At 39.5% G+C, this 13446-nt stretch overlaps 1 protein-coding gene across 3 annotated transcripts; it reads right to left on the reverse strand.

Moving 5' to 3' along the window:
* Positions 1-318: 318 nt before the first annotated feature.
* Positions 319-13097, reverse strand: Drep4 (DNA fragmentation factor-related protein 4). 3 transcript variants are annotated; one of them, XM_011309520.1, is made up of 7 exons: positions 12401-13097; positions 12131-12232; positions 8450-8579; positions 8032-8243; positions 3726-4118; positions 3523-3647; positions 319-568 (listed from the first exon to the last, which is right to left on the reverse strand). In XM_011309520.1, the coding sequence occupies exons 1-7, from the start codon at positions 12455-12457 to the stop codon at positions 409-411; spliced, it is 1179 nt and encodes a 392-aa protein (XP_011307822.1). In that variant the 5' UTR covers positions 12458-13097; the 3' UTR covers positions 319-408. The 3 variants fall into 3 exon arrangements, with proteins under 3 accessions (XP_011307822.1, XP_011307821.1, XP_011307823.1); XM_011309519.1 differs by having other exon boundaries at positions 3523-4118; positions 12401-13096; XM_011309521.1 differs by lacking the exons at positions 12131-12232; positions 12401-13097 and adding an exon at positions 9157-9244 and having other exon boundaries at positions 3523-4118.
* Positions 13098-13446: the final 349 nt, after the last annotated feature.

The raw sequence follows: 13446 nt of genomic DNA on the forward strand, positions 1-13446 counted from the left end.
TGAGGCTTGATCCAAGGCTGAACTCCAACCCTGAGTGACCATTTCCAAGCCCTCTTTCAGGACATAATGAGCCCTATTCTCGTCGTTGATTCTTACCTGGATGTCTACCCCTTGCAAAATTACACGAGCCCTACGACAAAGATATCAGTAGAAATTAATTCTGGAATTGCTACTTATACATGGAGTTAGAGGGATTGTTGACTGATGCACTTTCTCTACATTATCCGATAGTCAACAATGTGGAAAAAAACTCCAACTATCCAGTGGTCACTATGGGTCGTCTTTGACTAGCTGTGAGTTCTGCATTTTCGAAGCACAATGACTAAGTTGAAAATAAAGTTTTTGATACTTTAACCGTAGACTTTATTATATGCATTTTACTCCATTGTAAACATTGCAGGGAAGCCTTCACTTATGTGCGCCCTTGGCATGACACACGATATGCACAAGACTCAGGTTTTTGACAGTGAATAAGTTATCATAAAGCTCAAACACTATCTTCTCAGGTATTGTGTCCTCCTCACAGTGCTTCAATAGCTGAGGTATTAATGCTCGTGACCGTTCAATCCTATAACAGAAAGAAATAGTAATTGATATTTTCGGCGGGAATTTAATTCTTATTGTCATCGAAAATTATTACTTCTAATCAAAAAGTAAATCTGCAATTCGATTTCGATCTCTTGTTCTATTTCGTATAGATTTTCCAGAATGTAGAATTTAAGAGACAAAATTAGCGTATTGTTTTTGTTGTACATATGACTGGGGCTTCGTTTTCCCTGTTTTTGGTCATGGTAGGGGATGGGAGGGTCTCGGAGGAATCCTCGGACTCAGACCATTGTCAGATACATCTGAGCCTAGTTGGAAGCTACGCTAGCAAGCCGGAGGAACCAACTGAGGAAGAGATGAAACAAGGTTAAAAATCCCGTGATAAAACATACCAGAGGAAAGTGCTGGAGGAACGCAAGAGTCAAAAAGTTCAGCATTACCATCGGGAGTCTGTCCGAGGCCTCTAGACTAGTGAAAGCCTTAGGAGGAAGGGGAGGTGTCAATGTGGGGTGTTCTATCAAACCGGATGGCAGTTATACCTAGACCTCGGAGGGGACATTGGAACTACTGCTGAGTAAACACTTCTCTGGCTTCGTTAGATAGGATGTTATGCAATAAGCTCCCGACATAACGGGACAGCAATATAAACTTCGACACTGAGCTCTAGCAGCCAAAATCGTGTACCTACAAGGGGTAGAATGGGCAATAAATTCTTTTGAACTTTGAAAGGTGCCAAGTCCAAACGGCATATCCCCGGTGCTTTCGCAGAAGGGAATAGGCATCATCTTGGGACCAATTACAAAGATCCTTACAGCCAGCGTTGGACCCTGAGAACCGTACCGCATGATTGGGGGGAATAAAACATCGGTATTTCTATCCAAGCCTGGGAAAAATGGTCAGAGAAGAATGGGAAAAGAGACTTCAGAATCATAACCTCCAGCCTCTTTCATTTTCAAGAAAGACTGATGGGCAGCCACATAAAAAGCTAATAAGACGGACCACTGTACCTTATCGCTCTATACCTATAGAGAGGAAAGGTGCACAGATGCACACCACCCTGTGCACCACCTGGTTGCAAAAGTCGAAGGGAATATTTCTTGAAATGGAAGGATCGACGGAGCACTATGGAAATAGCTGGTCTCTTGGAACCAAAGCTACAGTGTTCCAAACAGAAGTGCTGGCCATCGAGAAATGCGCAGAGCTGCTGGCCATCGAGAAATGCGCAGAGCTGCTGGCACATCGGCAGACGATGAACAAGTACATACATATTTTATCAGACAGTCAAGCTGCCATTAAAGCACTCCTAAAATGCAGCGCGGACTCAGGACTGGTCTGGGAAATCCTGAAGGAGTTGGAAAGGCTAGGAGCACAAAACAAGATGATCTTAGCGTGTGTCCTAGGACATGAAGGCCAAGGCATACAAGGCGACGAGCAGGCGGACAAAGGAGCCCCAACTTTTTCATTAAATGATTGTTGATAATTCCATAGCAAGTTCATGAATAGTTTTTATTTAATGACTTTAAATTATAACGACCTTAATAGTCAATTGAATCATATATTTTTCATAGTTTTTGGTTTATTTTATGAAGATTCCGTGGCCTATAGAATATCAAAAACGACGGAAAGCCTTTGGAAGACTCCTCTCCCTCGCGAGGGTCATAAAGGAAAGACTCATCTCGCCTTCCAGCACTTATTTTGTATATTCTGATATCTATCCATTGCGACAAATATCTACAACAGGAGAGCTGCAATAAATTTCAGAAAGTCCTGGGGAAGCCCAGATAGCTTCGACGAGAACAATCAAAAGGAAGATTTACCGAAAGCGTTCATTCCGTGAAATTAGCGTCTGGAACTGCTGCAGATCATTAGGTCGGTTTACCTTGGTCTGAGGAACGATTTGAGGGAATGGATTTCCTCTCACTCAGCAAACCAAAGAACGAGGGAAGCCCAAGACCGTCGAAATTCGTCGAACATCATTTCTCATATCATAGGCATTATGTAAAATGTATTGAAAATAATGTTGAATCTATTTAGAATTATGATCGAAATTATTGAAAAATTTAAAGTCGCGTGATAATAATTTCTATCACCTGGCGAATCTACCTGGTCAGGTACAAAATTAGTTGTTGCGGTTCCTGAAGCAGAGTTCAGTGCAAGATCGCTTATGTTAAGTCTCACGATTATAATACGAACTTATGATAAATTAAACTTTATTATCTATAATAAGTATAACATGCATTTGCTCAACGGGCTGGCTAATCAACTGGAAAATTGTCCATTGCGGTGAGTCAACAACGTGACAAATCTATCGTAAATGATTGGATTATTCTTCGGAAGGCGTTAAATACGTGACATCGATATTACGAATCGATGATTACGATTATGCTAATGATTATTTCGTGATAAGCACAGACGAATGTAACCTAGAATATTGGGAGCAAATAAATACCAAATTGACAAATTAATATTATATACATTAATTCCTGCAGGAATATTTATTGAGCAAATATTCAATTCTACTCCCATAAATTATCCATGATCAACAAATGTTCTGCTGCAAGCACGTGTCAACAATCTTGCACTCCGTGTAACCGGAGATCAGGGAGGAGACTAAGATTCAGACCTTGTCAACAAAATGGCGGTGCTAATCTTCCCAATCAATCAAAAACGTTTTGCCTCCACAAGAACTAATGGTTGACCCAAATCAAATAAATGAGTAGCCCTCCTGAGACTTTTTCTTTTCCCTGTCTTGAGATGTAAAGAACATTTAATTGCAAAATCCGTATTTTTTCACAAGTATTCTTTAAAACAACAGACGACTTTCCTCCCCACAATTTTTTCATTTAAGATCATCGTCGGCCAAATCCGAGGTCTCAATCTTGCTATTCCCATGAGTTGACATGAAGAATAACTCATATAAATGTCATTTTGTAAAAATACTTATTGAACATTGCGAACAAAAATTCAATGGCTTACTTGTGATCCAAATTCCAAGTAGAAAATAGAATAAGTTCTTCGCGGGATCTATAAGGGTTGATCCTATGTGTATCACCATAGCTGCAACCGTTGGCACTCCATATTCCCTCGCACCGGAATTCTCCCTTAGAATCACATAAAGCAAACTGCTCACTTCTTCCTCTCGGATATACTGCATAAGAACAACTTTCTTTTTTACTAACACGTGCTTTCTTGGTTGGTGAAACATTACTAGAGGAGTATTTTTTGGCATCAATTTCATCATCACCATGAATATTTATATCACTTTTATCATTATCGCTATCCTCATTTTCCAGTAACATTGATCTGCAGGGACAATGATCATAACAGATGTAGTCATCTCCATCCACTTTATCAAACACATTGTTTGACTCCTCTTTGGCACGACTTCTGTCGAAATAATACCCTAAATAGTGATCCTCTTTTAGTTGCAACTTGAAGAACTCGATCACTCGGTGAAGATTTAGCCGTGCAGGACGGTTTGTCGACCACGTCTCTGATCCCTTTATTTGCTCAATTGTTTTATAAAGGTATCCGCGTATTCGATCTTGACATCTGCGATGCATGTATGATTCCTGAAAACCAATATTGGAATAAACGTCTTGAATTGAATATACAATCATATATTGCATTAAATATAATACTTGTAATTTACATATATGGCAAGATTATACAGGATGGTACTGTTAAAATATCCCACCTAAGTCACTTCTGAAAAGAGGTTAAACGAAAAAACGTTTCATATAGAAGTTGGGGAGTTTTGAGAGAGTCGCTAGGTGCGAGCTTAGTGTTCTGAAGGTTGTAAGTTCGATTCCCGGTTGAATCGAATTTTTGAACAGAAACCGATGACCAGGAGATTGCTAATAGAGCAAATAAACACCCGTATCGACATGGTTTTTCTGTGGTTTCCCATGTTCATTTGCATGTTCTGTAAGAATGCAAATGTGGTACAGTGTAGGATCCACAGTCGCATGCATAGGGTGAGGATAGGGCCGATTAGCATCCGTATGGAGGACAGAAGAAGGGTTGTAATAATTTTAAAAATGTAGGATTCGGTATACGTTGGAAGGAATTAATAATTAGAACACTTGATTAAACGCCTGGACAAGAGATACATTCACAGAGGTCTAGTGAGGTTAATACCGCTAATCATCGACGTTATCGATGCCATCGGTATGAAATTCCGTCGCTCAGCCGAAATTAAAACAATGTGTTCAGCTGCTCAGAATGAACCGATAGCAAAATAAATGTTAATATAACTGTGGCTTCGCGACAAAAAAAACTTTGGCCTTGGGCCTTACAGAATCTGGACGAATTCCTCCTCGATTTCTTCGAATACGTCCTGCTCAGTAACGAGGCAACTGTGTTTACATCGCCCCAATTGCCACTATTAGACACAGCAAATCCGTCGATGAATCCAACATAGTGAACATTTAGTCCTTAGTATCTCACTTAGCCTTTCATCCACCCATTGTGTGTCGTTCATACCGTGTTGTGTGTTCGATCGTTTGTTAGGTTTTCTATGCGGCATTTCTCCCACTTTTATTCCTTTCTTCTGCCTTCCTTCTACTCTACTACCGTTGGTTATCTACCTGTCTCTCCGCCCCAAATGGTCCTAAAGTCTCCCAAGATGTGTGTCTTTCAAGGTCAGTGTCACATCAACCTATTCTGTCTGGATGAGCTCACATGATGGCTACTCCCACAAAATCATCATGGGAGATTTCAACGCTGATTTCAACGCTGACCAGTTGTCGGATAGTGCTAATGCCCGCTTGATACGATGTCTGATGAGTGACCTTTCCCTGAAACTGGTTGAACATGGCGCAACCATACGATTCTCACCTCATCGACCTGATTGGGCCTCTGCCTTAATGATGAATGTAACCAGCTATCTCACTGCCTGACCTCTGTAGCTCCTATGTCGGCTGGCGATCAACTTCTGTTTGCTCCAAATTGGCTGGTCTAGCGACTCCGCAAGCACTCGAGAACTTCCGGAGTAAGTTCCAGAGGACTTTCATCCCTGGACTCAACCACTGCTTTGCAACAACATTCTCTTAAGCTTTCTCCTAGTAGGACGACACCCTCACTTCGTTTCGCCAAGTGAGAGTAAATGCCATTAAGATTATTGCCTGGTTAACTCAGGAACTCGGTTTGTCCGACCACTGCTATGCACATCTAATGCCCGTTCCCGGCTGTCTGAACGATCGGAATCGTCGCTCTGGAAAGAGCTGCGGCGCTTGACTCTCACCCCTGGCTCCTCTTATAGTCTTGCCATTCCGCCAGATGTCTTCAATGTGCACTTTGCTGCTGTCTCAGCGGTAACTCCTCAGGATAGGACTGATACAATGGCTCAGCCCCCTGATGTTAGTTTCTCACCAGGAGCTCAATTTAACTCAACAACATCTCTACATAGTATACGGGAAATTTGTACAGCGTTCCAAATCTTTGTGACGTCAAAGGAGTCGTTGGATAGGATTTAGATTAGGTAGGGAGGGGAACAGGATAATTCTTGATATAACTTTTACAAGACAAATTACTGAAAAAATGGATCATCGAGACCGGAATTTGAACCCGGGATCGCCTGATTATGCAACAGGTGATCTCCCAACTGAGCTATCCGGCTTTTAGCCATTTCTTTATTTAACTTTTCTTGTATATATCGAGCACCGCAGTCCTCCATACGCAATCACTTTTTTCCCCACATAGTAGACGGAAAATTTGTATAGCGTGCCACATCTCTGTCAAATGGAGTAACATCTCTCGGGTCATGATCTTACGGTTCCTGCACGGTTTTTCCTGCTAGTCGGAAACGTGATACCATTATCCCAGTGCCCAAAGTCAGTCGCCCTAAAACTCCATCGGACTACAGGCCGATTACGATCCTTTCTTTCCGTGGGAAAGTCATTGACCGGTTGGCTTCTAAGCAGCTGTCTCGGTTTCTCCAAGTCCTTCGATACCGTCTCCTTTCCCAATTTGATCTCCAAGCTAGCTGCGTACAAGCTAGCTTCCTTGGGTCTCTCTCTCTCTCTCCACATATGAGACGGCTTGGTTTGCTTTATATCTAACTAATCGATCGCAGGCTGCGAGGAGCGAATTTAAACAGTCAGGCTTCCTTCCAACCAACGCTAATGTCTCACAAGGCTCCATCTTTGGATCCCTGCTCATATTCCTGTTCATCAATGATATCGGTGATGTGATTCCTGGAGCAGGCCGATGATCGACAAATCTACATGAGCTACTAGCCATCTGAGTTGCATTTCGATATCTCCCGCCTGAATAAGAGCATTAGCCCTTTCCGGGGTTAGACTGCCGCTAACAGACCTTAGCTAAACGTTGGCAAGACCAAGGCTATTTCTCTTGGGGCCAAGTGCCTCATCAATGCGATTGACTTGTCCGCCCTGTCTCTACTTGGTGCTGACGGCTCAATCATTGAGTAGCGTGAGGAATTCGAAGGTTTTTATTGACGGTAAGCTTACTGTCAGTTCCCATGTGCAGCAGATAAGGTCTAGTATCGACTGTGCGCTGTACCAACTTTACAGTCTTTGCAGGTATACGGACACGCCTCTACACATTATGCTTATCAAGGTCCTCATCTTCCCTGACATCTTCTACTTCTTGACAGTCCTTGGGGGTTGGCTCTGTCCGTGATGGGCAGCTCTAGCGTATGATCAACCGTGCTGTAAGATTTGTTAGTGACCTACCGACGGGGCCTTGATCTCTGGTCCTCGGCATGACCTAGGATGACTAACCATCTCTGACCATCGCAGTGTTACAAGGTCGCATTGACGGTGGCTAATCCTTTAATCTGGAATGGCATCTCAGCATGCATCAGAGACTAATCCTCTCCTGCGGCGTTCAAATTCAACCTATGTTGTTGGCTTCTGCAGAGAGAAACCGCGAGAACGATAGCGTCATAGTGATATTGTTGATGGTTCTTTTTATAATTTTTCTTTACCTAATTGTTCTTTTCTCTAATTATCCGATCCCATTATTTTGTTCTATTTTATTACATTTTATGTATTGTTATATTTTCTTATTATGTTTTTTGTTCAAAATTCTGACCAATAAAATTTATTATCAATCTATCTATTCCGCGCTGTTATGAGCGTTCATATGATAATCTTTTGATGTCTCGTACAAACGTAGCACATATCTACTAAACCCTTCAATTATTTGTCAGGATGTTGAAATTAATTGATGCGATAGTAATAAAAGATTATATTTTATGTTGTTCAGGGCATTTATAAAATCGAGTGGTAGTTTATCATCGGCAGATTATTCAATTAAAGGTTGCAATGCTTTCACCAGATACATTAGACTATTAATGGCCCAAATATTTTTCCTAACAATGCTAGAATGCCAACTACGAAAAATTGCAATTCAAGATCTCTTTTAGAATTCGAGGACTTCATACGAAGTCAAATCATTATAATAAAATGCGAATTTTTCCCTTCGATAATTTAAAATGAGATAATTTTAGATTATTACCTTAGTCGTAATATTTGTTTCCAGTCCCATGAACCATTCCGGATGTTCTTCCCTTTTACTGCAGACAGTTCTCGAGTCATCTACATTCAATAAACTGTGCAAAACTGCAACCTTTCTCTTTAGATTCTCGCTTAGAAACTTGGTAGCCTGATCACCCGCCGTAAGATAATCGATGTTTACTCGCCTTAGGGTTTCATAGAGCAAATCTGCGTCTGAGGAAAGGGGTTGGATTTTAGCAAGGCCGAGAGAAGAATAGAGTGGTTATTATAATATCCGATTACAGTAACGCTTGCATGCACATTGGATAAATTGCGGCATTTTATAAACACTAGTAGTCCAATTCTATCCGGCATAAATATTGCCAACTTCTGGCTCTTCAAAGAATAACTTTCTATTTCTTTCGCAGAAAATTGTTTACCTGACAGAACTCTCTCGCCCGGTTTTTGAATAATCATAGTTGTCTGGGGTTCCAAAGTATAAAAATAGCCTTCATCCACTAATGAACCATCCAATAAAAACATATTGATTTCGCTGAGGTCATTGGTAATCTAAACATAGAAAGAAATTAATCAATTACTACAATAAAGTAATATGTTATGCTACAGGGTATCGTTGAATATAATCTCGAACGAAGTGAGAGGAAGATGGAGGTGAATGTCAATATTAATCAATCATAATATTTGAAAAACAATTGAGAAATCATTAAAATTTACACTCAATTATCTTTTATCTTTTTTTTGCACGATGGACAAGTACTTGCAAAAAATACGAATGACCATAAAAGAAAAAAATCTAGAAAGTTTGGGAAAGCCTTTTTTATTATGAATAGAATAATATTTGGAATGGAGGGACAGTTGGAAATTGAAGGTTACTTCGGCAAATGCATCGACCATCCTGCAGAAGGGAAGACAATAAATGCACAGCCTTTCGACACTACACATTCTAAACATTGTTATTTGGCTATATCAAGTTTTCAACAATTCAAAAAAATATATTATAACATTTTTTGCCTCTCTGATTAAGGGTTAATAATTACTCATAATGAGTAATTGCTCTTTTATATTCATATCTACTAGCCGGTATTCCATTATCGTCGGAGACTTCGGGATTTCCTCCTAACGATACCTTGATAATTGATCGTTGATTCAGTTTCTCGGGGCTTTTTTCGGACGCAAGGCACCATTATACCGTCAGTGATAATGCACTTAAAAAATCTGAAAAATATTTTTTTCTAATTTGAAAACCAACTAATTTTTATTTTATTTGCTAGTTATCTATGTGCGGTGTATGAGAGAATAGTAAGTCCCCTCCTTTTTCTATTTTAATACTATACTCTGTTTCAATTATTCTTCTACAAAAAAATCTATTATCCTAAAGTTGTCTACATGTATTACAAAGTGAACGTTCCGTACGAATCATATTTTGACTTGACCAATGCCGCCATTAGAGAGTTCTCATCTAACAGGAAACTACATTCGATGGTGTGTCGCAAACTCAGAAATCACAACTCGGCATTGCCGGGCCGGGCTAGCACATGCTAAATAAATAAACAAAAATAAATATAAATATAAATGCCTGTGCAATGAACAAGGTGGGGCAGAGGAGAACGAGATCCAGGTGCTGAAGCCCCCTACTGAAAAAAAAATCCATAAAATATTAGAAAGTTGAATAGAAACAAACAACTTTAATAGTATATTTTTCCAAATGAACAAGAAATCAACTATTCCCTATTATAAATTAATTTTTTCTACGAGACTTTCTGCGCACTCCGTCCCTGAAATTGGAATTTGGCGGTTCGAATTGATCAATGAGGAATTACTCCTACGTGTTGGGAGATATTTCGACTCGGACAAACTTTATTTTTGTGTTTCTACTTTCATAATAAAGACAACACTACATTTTTTATTGAGTTTCAAATTAGTCAACACCATAACTGATTAACTTAATAAAATCATCCATTATTTCATGTACCACGATCACGTATTCTAATAAAAATTCTTATGCCAAATTAAGTGAAAAAAATAAAATAATAATAAAATAATATTAATAAGACTATCGAGGAGGCCCATCAATATCACGGCTGGAATTCCCTCCTGACTAACGCAAGAAAGTCTGACTCGTTAATTCAACTACAGACCTCATTTTGATGGTATTTTCCGTAAAATTTTCCAAGATTTTTCTGTAAGATTCTTTGACACCAACATTTCCGAAGCTTGGAAAAGAGACTGGTTCAATGTCCAGTCGAGGCGTGGATGATAATTCCGACCCGATTATCGGTACCTTAATTGGCCCAATGATGGCAACCGATTGACAGCAGAATCTCATTATTTTTATCCAAAAATATTAATAACATTTGTATTTTATTGAAATTTACGGTACTATCAATCTTTTCACGGAGATTGAAAGAAGTTCGCAATAAAAAAGAACAACAGAGTAGATGGTAAATGTTTGACATATGATTGGCTACCGAGGCAGTCATTAAATTGATTAACAAAAAGTGAAAAAGAAAAGTTCCTCACTTTTAGGATTTAAGAGTTATCCTAACCACAACCGGCAACGATACCGATCCTGAAAAACTCTAGTTGACGAACTCACATTTTGGATCCGACGAGACCCGAACCTACGATCTTTCGCAAACTAGTCCTACGCCCTTACCACTAACCCAATACCTATGTCCACCTCCTTTTCCAAGCTGTTTCAATTATTATTCACCTGGTCTCAATGAATGACGATTTTAATGAAACTTCAACAAATTTCATTGTTTAATGTAAACCAGAATGTCATATTCAATGATTGAGGTCATCAACGACAACCTTAAGTGACGGATATTGGGGAAGCTGCGTACGGTCCATGAATGGCCACTGATCGAACAACGAATATTCATTCAACAGATCGGGGCTTTACCGTTGAACCAACATCGCTCAAGCGAACCTTGTTGGATCGATGTGGGCCAACATATTGGTCGAGTATCGGTGAACGATGCTGGCCAATGCATCAGCCACGTTTGCATCCTCGTAAATTCCTACGTTTATACCCCCTGTGTAATTTTAATATATTATGGAACAAGTGCGGGATAGGTTTTTTGGTTCGTGAGACATTTATAAAACGAGTCAAAGACGACTTTTACAATCCTACCGGTCAAAAACCAAACCGTAACGCACGAGCTTCGTATAGTTTTTTGTTATTAGGCCCAGAATCTGCGATTGTAGCGAGCGAGGTTAGACTCGCATGATTTTGGATACCTATGGTATAACCCTATATTTACCTATTCATATTCATGAAAAAAATTGACAAATAAATAAATTAACCTAAATTGAATATATATCTTTATATAATAACGTAATTTTGCGTCTAAGTCTTGGCTCGGAAAAACAAATCGGAAACGACAAACGTCCCGTTGTTTTTGTGATGGAAAAAAATTTTTGCAGGCAATATGCGGGAAAAATTCATCAGAGTATTTATACATGTACACGACTTGGCGGTTATAAAAACAATGTGTTCTATAATTTGAAAAGAATATTTTTTCATTTCTGAATATGTAGTTATATCTTATCTCTGCATCATTAAAAACTGTGAACGATTATGAGAAAAAAACAACAATTGAAATAACCACGGAATGTAAATAACCACAATAACGCCTCCGAGTCTTAAACAGAAAATCCGATATAAATTTACAATTTTCCATGCCATCGGAATTCAATACATGAAGATATAAAGGCGATGATGAAGAAATTTGAAGGCTAAGCCTTGACTCATAGAATCGAGCGAGGGAAATTGCGAGACCGTGACACTGAGGGGAGAATGGCCCCGGGCCTGCGTTCGATAGAGCACACCGCGAGTTGCATCTCCTTCGAAGGTCACGCTGCAACTAAATTCTCATATTCGTCCCTGATTACAGCCAAAGTAGGGCGGCCAAAATAGTGCATTACGATACGAGGGAAAAAAAAGGGAGGGCTTTGCGCGTGAAGTGTGCGAAACTTTTTACTTTTTGCACTTGTATTACTTATAGCAGCTAAAAAGGATGAATTAGAGAGGGATGTAATTAACTTACACTATGGTCAGTGACTTATTAGATAATATATTTGAATTGAATACTTACGTTGAACTTAACACAGGCTTTCCGTTTTAATTCTTGCAAACTTCGACTAGCAATTCCAAATTTTCTACGGCGATTGACATCGGTGACTTTATATCCTCTCAGCTAGAAATAAAAGGATGAAAATGTCTGACAATTCAAATTGAAATTACTGAAAAAGTTTAATTACTATATCGAAAAGGGAGTCACTCTTCGAATTTTTCGCATTCTCATTATTGGATAAGAACTTGTTTCTCTAACGGTAATAGTAATAAATAATAAAGGATTATTTACCTCATCTTTTTGTTGCGTTTGGGTCAGTCGCGCGAAACAATGAGCGAGAAGCGACATTATTAACACCTCTCTTTGTCGACCTTATTCCTGCAAATAATGACTGGTGAACTGGCATTTATGATACAGCAAACTTCATATATATGAATTTGCTTTCGCGCGTCACTTTTATCGAACTACACACACGCGCCGATAGTCAGCGCCCCATAGTAAACCATCTGAGGAATCACCCAAGGAGTCAAGTGTATATTAAAGCAAAATAATTTGAAGCAACAGATTCATTTTCAAAAATTATCTTATTATTCTGTATTTAATTGTTGAGTTTGATACTGTAAGAAAACGGGAATAAATGGTAAGTATCACGCTACTGCGCTAACTCTGATAAATGGTGTCCATCTGGGATCAACACTTAGTATGCACTGGAAAAAGGAGAAGAGACTTTCTTGCGCCTGCTCTGCGGACACTCGACCGCTTATTAGGTTTTTAACAGATGGCATCGCTTGCACCATTTCTGTAGCTGCTGCGTCCAATGCTAAATTTGTAACGAAGGAATCTGCACATACCGATTCAGCACTACCACCAACTGAACTGAAGCAGCCGGACGACAGCACTCGGGAAGACGAGGCGAGTGTAAACAAAAACTTGTACCAAGAGAGCTGCATGTATTCATCTGTAATACTTTGAGGATTAATAATTAATAGGAGTTGATAAATAAACTACTGCTGTTGCTGTTATATTATCTACGAGTTAAATACTTATTCAGGTTAGGGCGGACCGACTGACATAAACTGCGTTTTGGTCAATTGGTATCCCCCAACCTCCCGCCTTTATTACCTTAGGGAGATACGTGCCCGCTTATTGCCTTCCTTTTTTACTTACCTCTTCTGGGCAACAGAAATACTTAGTTAATCGGGCTTTGTAAGATAATAGTATATTATGGACCCCCAGGAGAAAACACTTTTTGACCGTGGTGCATATACTACTTTAAGTCCCAAAGGATAAAAAGCGAGGTTAGAATCGCGGTTTTTACTCCCGCCGGAACATAACAT

Source organism: Fopius arisanus, unplaced genomic scaffold, assembly GCF_000806365.1.
Source record: "Fopius arisanus strain USDA-PBARC FA_bdor unplaced genomic scaffold, ASM80636v1 scaffold00068, whole genome shotgun sequence".
Taxonomy (NCBI): Eukaryota; Metazoa; Arthropoda; class Insecta; order Hymenoptera; family Braconidae; genus Fopius; species Fopius arisanus.

What these genes read in the sequence shown, in the direction of transcription:
- Drep4 (XM_011309519.1), bottom strand. Translation starts at nt 12,457, where the DNA reads ATGTCGCTTCTCGCTCATTGTTTCGCGCGACTGACCCAAACGCAACAA. An exon ending in AAACGCAACAAAAAGATGAG is followed by an intron (nt 12,233 to 12,400) that starts GTAAATAATCCT and finishes TTTTATTTCTAG; the next exon opens with CTGAGAGGATATAAAGTCAC. An exon ending in AAACAAATATTACGACTAAG is followed by an intron (nt 4,119 to 8,031) that starts GTAATAATCTAA and finishes ATTGGTTTTCAG; the next exon opens with GAATCATACATGCATCGCAG.